At 36.1% G+C, this 16,235-nt stretch overlaps 1 protein-coding gene across 2 annotated transcripts in view; it reads left to right on the top strand.

The window, feature by feature from the left end:
- The window catches only part of SYT14 (synaptotagmin 14), a gene marked incomplete at both ends in the record, with an annotated part of 80,290 nt that overhangs the window by 14,741 nt on the left and 49,314 nt on the right, over positions 1 to 16,235 (top strand). The window contains one exon of one of the 2 annotated variants that reach the window (XM_084284208.1): positions 11,939 to 12,103. In XM_084284208.1, the coding sequence (XP_084140334.1) occupies positions 11,939 to 12,103 (165 nt within the window). Of the gene's footprint in view, positions 1 to 11,938; positions 12,104 to 13,988; positions 14,944 to 16,235 lie in introns of those variants that run through there. The other variant, XM_084284207.1, reaches the window with a different exon arrangement.

Here is a 16,235-nt window from a genome sequence, read left to right as displayed (position 1 = left end):
TGCATTCTGGTGCATTCAAGATGTATTGTGGTTTTTTTGTGTGTTTGTTAGTTTGTTTTTGTCTGACCAATGGCCAGGCTCCTAAGGATTACTTTGTGCCAGGTGTCCAGGCTTGCTTGTTTGCCAGGATCTGGGTGCGTGATCTGGATCCATATTTACCTTCTCAGAACATGAAGTCCTTTCCAATCTGAGAACTCCCGGCCACCTGGAATCTGGAGCTGGTCCAATCAGGAACTCCCAGCCCTGTCCCTAATGCCCCTGGATACTAATTTCAACCTTACATAGGAGCAAGCTGAAAAGTTTTGTGGTGTAGGGACCTTCCCCTTTGCCATCTCTTGACTGCGCCATGAAAAGAAAGGCTTCTTTGGCTCATGAAGTCACTGTGGAAGTTTGATGGACAATTCAAGTATTCACATTGACACATGCAAAATTCCCCGTGCTCTTGACTTGTTTGAAGCGAGGTGCACTGTCCCCCTCTCCCCTCTTCACTGGCATCCGTGTGACTGTGGTACCAGGGGAATGCACTTGCACACTCCTAGCATTTATTCATTCGTTTTCATCAAGGTGTTTGACAAAAGGGCTCTGCTTTTGAAAGTCGCCTGAAAGCCTCTGATACTTTCTGCCAGATGGCAGTAGGTGATTGACTGCCTGATGACTGTAGTTAGAGTGCTCGTGTGGAGTCTTTGAAAGAAAGGTTAATGGTAAGTAACCAGAGCAAGTAACCAGAGTTTGTCAAGATACCTAGTTGCACATCTGTGCTTTGTTTGTCCATCTTTCTCATAGTCCTTCCAAATATGTTGTCTCTGAGAAGCAGCTATATGGTAAACAGGGATGTACCATCTCACTTCTCCTGGGCTAAGTAGGGAAAAGAGTAAAGCAAGCAAACGTGTGTCTTCTATGAATAATGCAACAGAAGACTTCTGTTTTTAAGTGATGGCATATAACTAGAATTTATATAAGGGTTGTAAAACTGGAAGAACATCTGTTGGTGATCAATTTTTCTTTCTGCTTAGCAAACGAACTAATTCGTAAATTGTCTTTCCTGTCTGCTCACTCATTTTTGCTAAGGAAGTAAGAACCTTGGGATCCCTGGTGCTGAAATCGGAAAAAGGACTAGAAATGTCTGCAAGGCTCTGTGTGGCCCCACCACTGAGCTCACATTATTATATACCTGTATGAAGGCATAACTGTAAAAATAAAATGCAAAACTGCAATTTCTGCTATGGAATATATTCAGCTCTTAAAATCATATGAAATTTCATTTTTCATTTATTTATTTATTTTTTTTTTGTGGATGCCTCATCCCTGAAAGTGTTCAAGGCCAGGCTGGATGGGGATTTGGGCAGCCTGGTCTGGTGGGAGGTGTCCCTGCCCATGGCAGGGGGGGCTGGAACGAGGAGATCTTTAAGGTCCCTTTCAACCCAAACCCTTTTGTGATTTTCTTATGTACTCCATGCTGCAGTGCCAGGACTACAAATGATGCGGAAGACTTGAGTTTTCATTTAAAAGCATCATTAAAGTTTCTTTGATGTTACTGATGCTTCCGCTGAAACAAATAAAACTAATTTGAGTTGTAGATTTATTTTTTAGCTTTCTAAGACTCAAAGATGTGCCAGTACTGGTTGTAATGCTTACTGAATAGCTGAGATTATCTGAATTCATGTGAATGATATCGATACAGTACCAATACAGAACTCAGATCTGCTAAATGAAGGTGATGCCAGGTAGGGCCTGCTCCCACTTCACATAATGTTGTCATGGCTTCACAGATGTGCAAGGTAGACTGTGGTGGGTCTACTTCTAGTCTGTACACTAAGGATTGTGTATATCTGTGGTGTCTTGCTTGTACAGTTTCCTTTTGCAGATTCATACAGGTTTGTGAACCATGTCTGAAAAGTTGATTAGGGGTAAGAATACTGATAGACTCTTTTTTGCAAAACCTTAAAAACTAATTTATATATGTTTAAATAAAAGCTTCTTATAATTAAGTGAATATACTGCACGTCTTGAAAAATGTGCATATATTAAGGCAACTATGTAACATCTGGCGGTTGCAAAATATAGAAAAAGACACTTCCCAGATAAAGAAAATAAAGTACTTTAGGGAAATACAATCAATTACTCCAGAAATTTGGTAATACAGCATTGAAATTTGTCACTTCTGTGTGTAATGTAGCATAGTGGTTGAACTGTTTCTATGGTTTTGTATTTACACATTGTTAAAATCTGGAAATTGAAAAATGGAAAAAGAGATTTTTCCTTGTATTACAGGTGAACTGCTTGCTTGCTTCTATTTTCACTTACTGCAAGTTTGGAGATGTGCTTATTTCCAAATTTATACCTGTTTGACAATTCAAGTTCACGACATGTCTAAGGAAGGAATAGCCCTGCTTAGTTTGGTTCGTAACTCCATCACTTTATTCAGTCCCTTTGGGTTCTTGACATAGTAAAAGAGCAGGACAGGGTTTTCTGAAATGTACTTCTGCTGCTTATTCTACTCTGGTAAAGGTCTGCCTTTTTTTTCTGGCTGGTAACACCCACATGTTTTTGAGAGAATCATGAGAATTATGTAAGCTGTTCATTTGCTGATTTGCTATGGGCATAAAAGAATTTAGGGGACTTGAGAACAGACCAGAAACATGCATCTTTGGCTGTGTAGTGCCCTGTAGCTAGGCTGCTAGTCTAACTTGGAGTTAGCTGTTGTTAGATGTACTAATATCTTAATTAAGGCTGTTTTTCAGGTTCTGTTTTTACAGATGAGCTAGACAGGTGATGGGTGTTTATCATATTGAACTATAACTGAAGAACCCCTATTTTTAATGCATTCTGATATGTATAATATTCACTGTATGATATGAAAGTCTCATTAACATGATCATGCATTTTATACTTTATTTTCAGGTCTCTTTCACCTTTCATTGTTTATTTGTGTATTTTTGAAGTAATGTGAAGTGATACTTCCAACTCAGCAATGTGTTTTGTATTTAATTCATGGAAATGTAGATCGAATATCTGACTGAGGTCTGAGTTGCTCAGATTTTTTATAACTATTTTTATAAGACCTTTTTTTCTTTGCAAGATGTTCTTTCTATTGTAGCAGTCTTACAAACAAAGGAAATTATTCAGCAAACTGTCTTTGTGACTAATAATGGAACAGAAGTGGTCTTTAATATGCAAAAGAAAGAAGTTGCAAGGAGACAATGTCTTTGGCTGATAATGTAGAATGTCACTTCTAATAATAATTTTGAAAAGATAAGAAGGTATGAATTTTTGTTTTGTGAGAAGTATATTCTAAGTAGAACTATGTCCTTTTTAACTTTGTGGTCAACTATCATCATCTATTTGCATGAATCTTGAATGTTAAGTTGCCAGTTGCATTTAATTGAAGTAGTAAGAAATACTTATTCATTAGCTTCCTGTTACAACTACAAACATTTTAATGTTTTTTATTTTAAAGTTAACTGCACCTGATATTGAGTTTATATTGAAGTTTTTGGTAGTTTACACTAAATAAGTGTTACTGAAAAAGAAACAAAATAATTTTTCCTTCAACTTGGTCATCATCCAGTTGATAGAGCTTCTTGTGCTAATAGTTCTTTGTCAAGAGAAATATGAGACCACAGATGGTAGCAAATTTCTTTAATTTATGTAAGCTCACAGTAAAGTTTTACATTACAAATAAATATATGTTGTTTCTACTCATTTTAAGGTATTTCTACTCTATTTCTACTCTACTAAATTTTTCTACTCATAGGAAAAGCACCAAGTTAATGGCATTTTCTCTTTTGACAGAGATAGGAATAAAACCTTTATTAAAACTCTACGCAATTCAAGCTACTTCTATAATATACGCAGAAAATAGTAACTCATCGATTCATAGTTGTGCAGTAATTAACCTTAAATAGAGAAATACATGTATTTTGTTGTAGTTTAGAAACACAAGAAATTTTATGTCTTTTGTTCTGAAAATACTAAACTTAATAGATTTGGATGATACTTTCATTGGAAAAATAAAAGTAATCAAGCAGGATTAACAACACTAGCTTTCTAACAAAGCGTAAGATTTAGTATTTATTCTGGGTTGATACATTTTGGACTAGTGAAGTATGATATGAAACAAGTATTTTTCTTTTGGTGATTGATAACCCCTTCAGGGAAGCAAAGTACATTTCTGTTTGCTCTCCTGTGTTTTGTAGTCTTTTGAAAAGCAGCATATGCTGGGGTCTTTTAGTTCCAACTGTCTCAGTTCCTTTTCTTCCTTAAACACAAAGCTTGCTAAGAGCTTTGCAGTATCCAAACTTTGATTTCCCGGCATTTCTTCACTTAAAATGTTTGTATTAAAATTTCTACAGCATGATGCTTTGCTACATATGCTAGTTAATCACGGTGCTGTTTAGCAATTCTGGCTTGTCTAGCACTTTTTTTCCAATTAGCCATTACAATTGATAGCAATGTGATTATAAAGGTTTTTTATTACGTGGATTTTTCCCTGGTATTGGAGGGCAACTTTGAAGTAATTATGGATTTAGACAGCACAAGCCTCTAGATCTGCGCAGGTCTCTAACGCTTTTGCACTGGGAGGATTATCTGAGTTAAATATCCATTAAATATCTACGATCACTGCTGTTCTCTCACCCACAATGTGGAGAACACAGGCACGTGACATGCTATATGATTGCAACAGATTATTGGGACGTGAAGGTAATCAAGAGTATCGCCTTATCTACGTCTATTCTAAGTAGAAATGCGACGTTTCCTTTGCTGTTTCCTTTCAGAGATTTCTGTTGTGAGGTACTACTTACAAGGAGATACATTCCGTATTAGAGAGAGAAGACATCGAGGGACTGGTAAATCAGCAGGGGTGGCAGGCTGAGAACATCCTCGGCTCACAAGGATTTACGAATTTAAAGATTTCTGTCAAAAGTTTAAATCTTCAGTTCAGACTATAGCTTCTGTTACTCCTAAATTCTTTCTTAGTTCAGTGATGATTCGGAGCCCAGGGTCCTCCTTTTCATATAATTACATTTATCTCTGAAAGACAATTTCAGCTTAGTATTTTAAAAGAAAAGGGAAGAAATCCTGTAAATGACGATCTGCAGCAGCAGTATAAAAGTTGCAACAAGTATTTTGTGCAGTTATGTAAGTGAATAGTTAACTTGCTGAACTAAGGCCTTTTTAACACTAACTAATTTACAAAGTATGTTGAACTCTGAAGTAAATAATCAGTCAAGTAATTTAAGTGCTCAATAAAATTAAATAAACTAGTACTTGTAAAAACAAAAAAACAAAACAACAACAACAAAAAGGTGGTGGTGTTTTCTGGCTTTATCTCTATAGCAGTGCAGATACCCTTCAGCCAGGATGAAGAGATATAAGCCAAAAGGTGAAAAAAACCTCCTGTTATTCCAAATAGCTTTCAACTAGAATAAGGGCAACACTGGCATTATGGCAGGGTAGCTGTCGTGATGCAGTAATTTTTTTTTTTCATGTAAGCAAGCACATTTATTTTTTTACTTAATGTTGTGTATGACTTTTTTTTTAATAAATTACCCTTTAAATGGCATCAAGTATCGCTTCAGATAATGTCAGTTTTCCCTTTTCCTCAGTATTACTTTGAAATGTATATAAATAGAATTTTTGAAGGGCATTGCTATTCCAGATAGAAAGTTAAATAAGTACTTTCATTCTGATTTCATTCTGTCAGTCTTTCAAACTTCAGAAAGGTTCATGTTACTAAAAATTGTTAATAATTTTCGCATTTAGGGAATGCACTTTTCAGTACTGCGTTGAAATTCAATTGTCATTTCCTGTTTATATTCACATAAAATTGCCTGTCTCAAGCTAATATACTGGATATAGAGATTTAAAGTGTTGAACGTGTAAACTAAATTCTTTTCAGTTGTGAAATTTGTGTATTGAGATCACCTTTAAAAAAAAAAAAAGTTTAGGAACGGATTCAGTTACTTACACTTACAGAAGAGACCATATTATGTAATTATAACAGGAAAAATATGTACTTGAAAACCAGCACATGTGGAAGTGCAGTTCTTATTCCCGTTGAATAAACAGTCAGACAAGTATTTTACTTCAAAGTTGACTCAGAGGCACAGGGGTTTGTGTTTGGTTGTTGTTTTTTTTTTCCCCGTTATGACATAACTAGTTTGTGAGAAATAAACGTGCCATGTCGAGATAAATAATTTAAATGCTGACAAAAGGCAATCAAGGCATAAATCTTATTTTGTGGTTCAGTAACCTGTTTTCTGAAGATATGTTAATTTCTCTTGCAAGTCAGAGTTGGTATGAAGCAATGAGGCGATAAATAGTGTTTGAATTCAAAATATTTGTACACTGGACATTACAGATTAATTTCATGTAATGCCAATGATGGATCTAATAATGAATAATGTCAAATTAGCGGATCTAATAACAATGTAATGCTTCTGCAGGACAAAATGCAAGTAGCAGTGCTCCTCTATATTTAAGAGAATTAAAAAAGACTGAAATATTTTAGATCAAGTTGTATAAAAAAAAAAAAAAACAACATAAAAATCAGCTTTGAAACAAAAAATGAGCTACCTGTTTCATTTCAAATGCTTTTATGCTAGGGTTGTAAAGGCAATTGAATTACTTTGGACTGTTCCCCTAGTTACTTAATTTGTGTACAGAAGAGATAGCATTGCATTTGTAAATGAATAATTAAAACATCACCGAGGTAAATGTGTGGCTTCGTACTTTACTGGCTAAATAAGCCGTAAGATGTGCAGTGAAAGCTCCAAAAATACTTGACTGGACAATACAGATATTTTAGACAGTATAGGCTTGTATATGTGGATACATATTTTAAAAAGTACTTTTTAATACATCTGAGGATTTTTGTTTGGTTATATTTATTTGAAGATGTGAATATTTTCTGAAGAGTTTAAAATCTTTTTCCGGAAAAGAAAAAATTGTTTAATAACAAGAAAGCTGTATTAGAGAAGGATGTTAATTTGATATTTAAGATGAAGGGATGGTAAGTTTATGCATTCTAATAATTCTAATTTTAGTGGTAATAACAAGGCTAATTCACTTTTGTTAATTTAATATTTCTGTAGTGAATATAACTTTCTATGTCATTTCCACAACCAGCAATTCAATTAGTTCTAATAACTTTGTAGTAAGTCATTTGTTCTTTTTGTGTTTCTAAAACTGTTAAATTATTATAAATTTCAAACATTCCATGTTGTTTTTCCATAGGAGCTGAAGATAATTGTGAAATTCATTAAAATAGGACATTTGAATTTGAAGTTTGACTATTGAAGTATTGCCCTTCTGCCGGTTTGTGATTCTTGAAAAAAGCATTGGGAATCTTTGAGAGTTCTTAAAATGCTTTTCATGGTACAATTAATGTCCAAACAAATTAGAATTTATGTTAAAATGTTTTGGGTGAAAGTAACTAACTCCTGTGCTGAATGTGGCACAGATGGGTTTTGTATGGAAAAAAAGTACATAACTTTATTTCTGTCTACAAAGTATACCTGGTTGACACTTTAGCTATGCAAAATTAATTGAAGGATTAATGTGATAGATAAAACCTTCATTCATAGATGAGAATCTGTATGCATTTATGTGTGGAAAATTGACATACAACTTTTTTTTTTTCTGGCTTTATAATGATATATTAAAGGCTTTGAACTTGATAACACATTTAATCTGTGAACAAGCATTCTAAAATTCTTTATGTGGATGCAAATTTATACTAAAATATAATCTTCAAGTCCGATGTTCACACTAAATTACATAAATAATTAGTCTTGCTACAGCTAAAGTTACATTCTTTTATAAGGTATCAGCCAATGTTTTTTATTCCAGAAAGATGTCATCAGATACTGTGTTTCCATAGAGAGAGCTGTACTGACTCTCTTTTAACTAATTAGTATCCGGGAAGTACTGGAAAATCATAAGTGTTTTCAAGCTACTTTTAGGTTGTAGGTTCCTAACGTGCATATTTTGTTGGATCAAAGCAAATTTGAATGCTGAACAATATAAAAAAAAAAAAAAAAAAGTTATATGTATTAAATTGCGATATGTTTAAAAAAAAAAAAAGCTTTAAAAGATCAAAAGTGAAATAATTTATTTTTTTTTTCCTCATAAAGTATTGTACAGTTAATCTATTTAAAGAAAACATACACTGTCCTCCTTTATTGTGAAGTATAGAGTTGTAGAGTGACTGGATTGCAACTTAGTCTGCTGAAAGCAGCACTGATGTTAAATTTGGGCAAAGTTGCTTAGGACAGCCTGCTCCCATAAAAAAAGCAATTGTTCTCAGATAAATTTGCGTGGTCTCACTTGCTTTAATCTGTCTATTCCTCCTAATCTGTTATCTTTTTCTGTTTTCTTTTCCCTTTCCAACTTTTTCTGTGCACTCTGTCCCAGCGTTATTTCATACCTTCCATTTCCTCACTGGACCCCCTTTGTGTCTGCCTAACTCCTGTCTCCCACTTCGCTCTCACTTCCGTTGGTCCCTGTCTCATGGTGAATTGTGGTCTCTTCTGTCTGCCCTTTCTGTCTCTGTGTTTAATAGATGTTAGAACTGGAAGTTACTGAAGAAAGAAGAAACTCTGCTCTCAGCCCAGTCTCTAGTCTCATTTGGGTTGGGATCAGTAACTGAGAAAAATGGATGTTGTTCAAATGTTCTCACTTATCCATATGCAGTCTTGGGAGGAGGGGAGCATGCTTATTGCCAGCAGAGCCTTGGGAGATTTCATCAATTGGACTTTGAGGTCAAAAAGGAAGATACATAGCACAGAGACTTTTTTTCAAAAATTTCAAAGCTTTTTCATATTTAGGAAGATTTCATGAAAATGATTAATGGATGCCTGAAACTTGCCAAATTTACCTCTAAATCAGGGAATATCAGGGCTTTTTTAATTATTTTGCTTTATTTTTTAGTAGAAAAAAAAAATCACCGCTATGTCTGTAACTTTTTTTTCCAGCACATTCTTGGTCATGGCTTAACTATTTTTCTTGAAAATTAAAGGCCTTCAGTGTGAGGCAGAGTTGCCATAAACTTCAGCTATAGCAAGTGATTTTAATAAAATCATAAGATTTTATTAAACAGACAGACTTTTGAAGAGAATATCAGGTAATCAGAGCATGTGCAACCAAGAAGTTTCATAAGCCAAAGTGTTTTTCTTTCTATTCATTCATTTAATGAAAACAATTAAAAATATATATATAATGATAATGTTATAACTTTTTGTTCTCTATGGACAGAAATCCCACTTTTCTCACCTAGTTGCTCTGCTTGACAGCAGGTTGTCTCATCCTGAAGGACTGATGGGGAGCTCTAACTATATGGATCTCTGTACATTGTCTGAAATTGAAAATTAGGCTCACCTGCTCTACCCTGTTGGACTTTTTTTTTTTTTTTTTAAATTCTGTTTCTATTCAGTATTTGTACTGCGTTTTTATATTTCTTGTTTTGTCTTGGACTTCAGTGGTTTGAAAGGTGAAGGTGAGATCTTTAAGACTTTCAATCATTTCTAACTTTGCCTTCGGTACTTCTTAAGATAGAGTTTCTAGCTTAACTGAGTTAATTAAAAATTGCTCATGCTTTCCTAATTATTCTGATATAATCTAATAAAACATGAAAAAAATACTGAAGCTTGTCCAAATACAAGCTTCTAATCTGATGATGGTTTATTTCTTTGAGTCTTCTTTGGTTGACATTTTGGTATTTCTTCAGTAATTTTGTCAGGATGGATGGTTCAAAGCTATAGCGAAGTTCATTTTCTTCTGAAAGTTGTAGGGGGAGAGGTGAGGGTTTTACGCACAATATTACATGATGTCTTGGTCAGAGGTAAATGTGGAGTAAAAATTATTTGCACTGTTTCAGATGGATCCAGATGTCCAGCTCAGGATGGAAGTGCAAATCAGAGCAGTTCCTTTTAGAAAGGTGCATTTCTTTGCTATGTAGTTTTTTAGGAAAGCGCACCTTGATTTTATTCAGCTGGGCAGCTAAGCTGCACCACAACTTCTCTCTCACTCCCAGTCCTCAAAAGAAAAGGGGGAGAAAATAATGATGAAAAGGATTCAAGGTTTGAGATGAAGACAGGGACATCACTCACCAATTTTTATGAGCAAAACAGACACAAAATAGATTAATGTAATTTATTGCCTATTACTGACAGGCCAGTGCAGTCAGAAACTAAAAGCAAACTAAAAACACGTTTCCCCATCCACTCTCTTCTACCATCTTCCACGCAGCACAGGGGAATGGAGGTTGTGGTCAGTCCCTAACGCTTCATCTCTGATGCTCCTTCACGGTCACTCTCTGCCCAGCCCCATGCAGGGTCCCTCTCACGGGATGCCGTCCTTCCCGAACTGATCCTCTGTGGCTTTTCACAGGCAGCAACTCTCCAAGCACTGCTCCCACACGGCTCCATCCCACGGGGTCCATCCCCCAGGAGCAAACTGCTCCAGTACGGGTCCCCCACGGGTGGGCGGCAGCTTCCCCCAGACCCCCTGCTCCTGCGTGGGCTCCTCTCCTCAGGCTGCAGCTCTGGCCCAGGGCCTGCTCCTGCGGGGGCTCTCCATGGGCCGCAGCCTCCTCCAGGCCACATCCACCTGCTCCACCGGGGGCTCCTCCACCCATGGGGGGGGCTGCAGTGTGGAGATCTGCTCCATGTGGGACCCATGGGCTGCAGGGGCACAATCTAGGCAATATGTTCCAGTGCTTAACCCCTCTTATTCTGAATTCCACCCCTCCTTGCCCCCATATCCAACTGTGATTTTCTTTGCTGCTACTTCTGACTGTTGCTTCTTGTCTTTCTGTTTTGCATCTCCACAAACATGGAGTCTGCTGTCAACTTGTCTTTTATCCTGCTCTGTTTTATGTAGTGAGAGATGTTGCCACACAATATTAAACTCCTAATGTAAAATGCCAAGGGCTTTGCAGACGGTATTAACAAATCCAATAAATCTTCTGTAAATAGAAGAAGACTCATTTCAAATAATAAAGTTGCCCCTAATTGCTTTTTCCTCATTGGTCCCATTTCATACATCCATTCCCAGGTTCTGTATTTTTAAAACAATTTCATAAATAATCTTGGCCTTATGGTATTACGGCTGTGAATACTTAGATTCTGATGGACTTGCAAGATTCTGTTCCCACAAAAGATGCCCAAAACTCCCTTTCAGTTATCTACTTTGTGATGATTACATGTTCTTTATTTTATACACTGAGACGCATCAGTCTACTTCAGCCTTGGTTCCTCTACCAGGTTTCAGTTAAGTATGCTTTATCTCACATAGCTCTTTCTTGTTTTATATGCAAGCAGTACAAATACCAGGATAAGGAACATACAGTCATGTGCTTTTTTCTTTCAGTTTTGTTGCTCACACAGAATCCTATTTGTTAAGGAGCAGCAAGGGCCAGCTGATCCCTAAGAAGGAGGAGCCAGAAGCTGAGCATAGCAAGGCTGGCAGAGGCGATGTCCTCACCAGCAAGGGCCCAGTCACTCCCCAGCAGTGTTGTCTCTGAGTCCAGGTAGCCAAACCTCATGCCCCTTCTGGAGAGGGGAGATGCTCCGAGGCATTCCATCAAAAGTCATCAGCCTTAGTGCATGCTGATAATCCCTCCATTTTCTGCTGAGGTCCTATCTCATTATGGGGTCCAGTATTACAGCAGAACCTCTTACTTACAATGTCAGTCATCCCTTACTAGAACCAGATACCTTCTATTCTCTGAAAAGATGATCAGAGGAGAAAAAAATGAAGAACTTCAACACTGTTAAACATTAACTCTAATGAAGAAGCCGATGTATATTATATCTTACTTATACTTGGAACTTTAGTAGTGTTTATTAATGACCAATCCTGATAGATAATAAAACTTTTACAAGTTTTATTTTTACAAGACTGTTTTTTTTTGTATGTGTCTTTCTCTTTCTTTTAGTATCTCCTGAAGCAATTGGATTCCTGTCTGCTGTCGGGGTATTCATTATCCTCATGCTGCTACTTTTCCTATATATTAATAAGAAGATGTGTTTTGAAAATGTTGGTGGCTTCCCAGATCTTGATTCTGGATACACTACAAGAACAAATTCACGAGATAAACTTTGTAAGTATCTGAAATATAACATTAAACTTCAAGTTACAAGAATCTGCATTTTTACAAGGAGGTGTAGAAATACTCAGATAATCATTTTGCTCAAGTGATGAAAACATACTGCGTTGACTCTTTACTGTGATTCTGAATTATGTGGAAAGGAAGAAACTTTTGTATTCACAAGCCACAGAAATTCAAGCACAGTGCAACTAAGGAGTTGACATTTACTTATTTAGATATTTCTCATATTTAGATATTTCTCATGCACTGTGTGAATACTCCTGAACATATTTTAATCACCCCATAATAGTGTACAATTAAATCTTCTCAAGTAAATTTGTGGGTGGAATTCTTGAGTTTTCACTCAGCCTTTTAAAATCTTTTACTGACTTTTTGGATAAGGTAACAGTGTGACCAGCAGGGCTAGGGAGGTGATCGTCCCCCTGTACTCAGCTCTGGTGAGGCCGCACCTCGAGTACTGTGTTCAGTTTTGGGCCCCTCGCTACAAGAAGGACATGGAGGTGCTTGAGCGGGTGCAGAGAAGGGCAACGAAGCTGGTGAGGGGCCTGGAGAACAAGTCCTATGAGGAGCGGCTGAGGGAGCTGGGCTTGTTCAGCCTGGAGAAGAGGAGGCTCAGGGGCGACCTTATCGCTCTCTATGGGTACCTCAAGGGAGGCTGTAGCGAGGTGGGGGTTGGCCTGTTCTCCCACGTGCCTGGTGACAGGACGAGGGGGAATGGGCTTAAGTTGAGCCAGGGGAGTTTTAGGTTAGATGTTAGGAAGAACTTCTTCACTGAAAGGGTTGTGAGGCACTGGAACAGGCTGCCCAGGGAAGTGGTGGAGTCACCATCCCTGGAAGTCTTCAAAAGACGTTTAGATGTAGAGCTTAGGGAAATGGTTTAGTGGGGACTGCTAGCGTTAGGTCAGAGGTTGGACTCGATGATCTTGAGGTCTCTTCCAACCTAGAAAATTCTGTGATTCTGTATTGTATTTACTCACTTGGAAAATAATCTTAAAGAAGTAAAACATCAGAAGCTAAGTAGATCTTTTTAATTGGCTAACAATTTATCTCTATGCTTTTTTAATAATGTCTTATAATATATTTATAAACAAAAAAGCAGACGTCCTAAAAGATACGGAGGCTTGGTTAAAACAAAACAAAACTTTCAGTACCTCTGAGATGCAGGTATTGAATGCACTTTGTTAGCTGCTTTGAAAGAAGAGACAAGCACCAGAGGACAGAATAGGAAATTTGAGACTTTCTTTCCTTCCACCTTTTTAAAAAGTGCAGCTAAATTTTCTTTTTTTTTGGAGACAGAAAAAATTATTGCTTCTGGAAATCAAGTTTTCCTTCTTAATGTACTTTTTGCTACAGAACAAGTCTTTGTGTTTTGAAATATGTTATGTTATGTAAAATACAACACATATTTGGGGCTCAGGAATTCTCCATTACGTGTGTGTTTGTGCAGTTAGTATGTTAAAAGCTGACTGTCGTGTGACATTCATGAAAGGTCATAATTTAAATGTCTTACAACTTCTTCTTTGCAGGTTAGAATAAAAATACATTTTCGTTCCTCACACAGTTGTCTTATTTTTGAAAATAATGAATTTTATTATGGCTAGTTGATGCTACAGTTGATAGAAGACTGTCATTTTGCTGGTTGATTGTGGCTTCATTTCAAGATATTTATTTTTGATACTTAACTTATTATTTTCAATGAATGTTGAATGGAAAGAGCAAAGCTGCAGTCTCCCCTGTTATATGTATCGAGTTTGAGGTAGCAAAAGTAAATAGCTATGAAATAGAACTCGAAGAAATGATGTTTACCTGTTTGTGAAACGGAAGATCTTTCAAAAAAAAAAAAAGAATTTGTTTAGCTGCTGAATAGATTGGACAAATGGCGTTTTTCAGAAACTTCCACCAAAATCTGAGTCTTCCCTCTGTGTCTTCTCTGGTGGACACTCTCAGCAATGCTGTAGATGATCTGACTAGTGTTGTTGGAGAAGTCAGCTACAGCGTAGCCGATACGGTAACTGAACAAGTAACAAGCATGATAAATGGCCTTCTTGCAGAAGATGAAAGCTCCAAAATACAGAATGATAAACCTATGCAAGGTGGTAAAGAGGAAAACACACCATTGTTAACTGAGCCTAAGGAAATGTATATGAAAGCAAAGAATGGTATTGCTGAAACTCATTATTCCAATTCATTAGATCTTGTAAAAAAAGGTACAAATGAAGATGGAGTATCTGACCATGTCATGGGCAAAAAACAGTGCCAGTTGAAAGGCAGAGATAGTAACGGTCATTTAGATGATACGGAAGTTCCTTGGGATTTGAAGAATATAGGAAGATCTTTCAAAAGGGAAGCAGTAGGAGAAAATGGGTATTTTGCAAATGTTAAGTTACTGAAGGATGGTAGCCTGCAAAGTAATAAACTTATGATGGAGGAATCTACTGAGAAACAAGGTAGTTGCATATATGCAGTATCAGATAATTCTAAGAATCAATTGAATAAAAAAAACAAACAACGATCTCCTGGAATTGAATGTAATGATTCTGAAGAAGTGCACAATATGACTGTTCCACAAGATTTAGAAACAAAATGTGTTGATCTACAGAAGCAAAAATTATCAAACTCCAGCTTGAGGAAGACGCACAATGAACATCCCAATTGCATTAATGAAATCAAAGAAAAGAAATCTGAAACCTTTTTTGACAGAAAAGGAAAATCTATAACCAAGAGTGAAGGTGATGCATCAGCTACCATTGTAAAAATAGGTAAAAAGAAATACTCAGAGAAATCAGAAAATAAATCAGGAGAGCTCTGTAATAAGAAGACAGCAGGAAGAGGTGAGAAGTCTGTCAGCAAACTGCATTCTTCAACCTTTCCTGAAACTTATAATACTTCCTACTTCTTTCACATAATTTACACGTTTCACTTTAATAATAGTGTTTCCTGTCAATGAAAGTAGGTCTGTTTTGTCAGGGCTTCATTTTATAATTATGTTGATATTTCTGGGAAGTTAATTACTTTTTAAAGTATTAGTTAAAGGAACTGATCAATAAATGTCTTTCCTATGTTCTAACTTTTCTTTTTCTATGTACAGTTTTTCTTACCTTTTCTCAAGTGTCTTTTGTGGCTTCTGTCGAAGACTAGAAATTAATTAATACTGGAAATTAAGACTTGTTCTGCTAAAGTATTTTTTGTGATTTTGTGTATTTTAAAACCGTTGCATAAAATGTGCAAAGATGACAGAGGGGGAAAATGAACTTCTGTTATATTGGCATTATAGCAGATCTTCAGAATGTGTTTCAAAGATATGTAAGGTAATTTCAAGACAGAATGAATGACAAGTGACAATTAATGCTTTTAAGTATAGAAAGAACAAGGCTTGTCTTAAAGAAAGTTGTAGTCTTACAGAGGAAATCTGTGTGTTGTTGATATGAGTGCTGTGCGTGCTGTCTTCAACATCCAGTTCTAAGCGATATGACAACGGTATTGCAATAAAAGTTTATGAACAAGAAGTGAAATCCAGTGTTTTTACAAAGTTGTGTTGCAGGCTGTGTAGTGATTTTTTAAAAAGCAACAGGCTTTTCTGGAGATGCTGCTTCTGTAGAGAAATGAATAATCTGATAAAGGAAATAAGGTTTTAGGTTTTTTATTTGTTTGTTTGTTTGTTTTAAGTGTGTGTTTCCTTATCTGAAAATTTCAGTTAAATTTTTTAAAATTTGATTTAGTAGGTGATTACTGTGTTTGTATCATAAAATGTGATCTTATCTGTTATTTCCTCATGTGATACAATATTTGTAAAGTATATTCTCTATCAAAAGTTGTATTTTCTCTGCTATAATAAATAAATAAATAGGTTTCAATAGGTTAATAATGCTATATGAGCTGTGTTAGCCAAATAAACAGAAGTCTTTAAGAAAATGAATTCTCTTTAGGTAGGCTTCTGACTAAGGTATAAACATTAAAAGAGAAGTAAGTGGCAAGGAAAGGCATAAAATCCTTAGGGATACATATATATTTTTTTTAAATACCAGAGGAAGGTGTTTTTCTTTTTTTTTGTTGTTGTTTTGCTTTGCCAAAGAAACTGAAATAGATTTATATTGTTCATTTAAAAAATCTTTCCATGGACAAC

This window comes from Netta rufina (assembly GCF_964035555.1).
Source record: "Netta rufina genome assembly, chromosome: 3".
Taxonomy (NCBI): Eukaryota; Metazoa; Chordata; class Aves; order Anseriformes; family Anatidae; genus Netta; species Netta rufina.
Note: the sequence above shows the minus strand (reverse complement) of the source record. Positions and strands in the feature narration are given on the sequence as shown.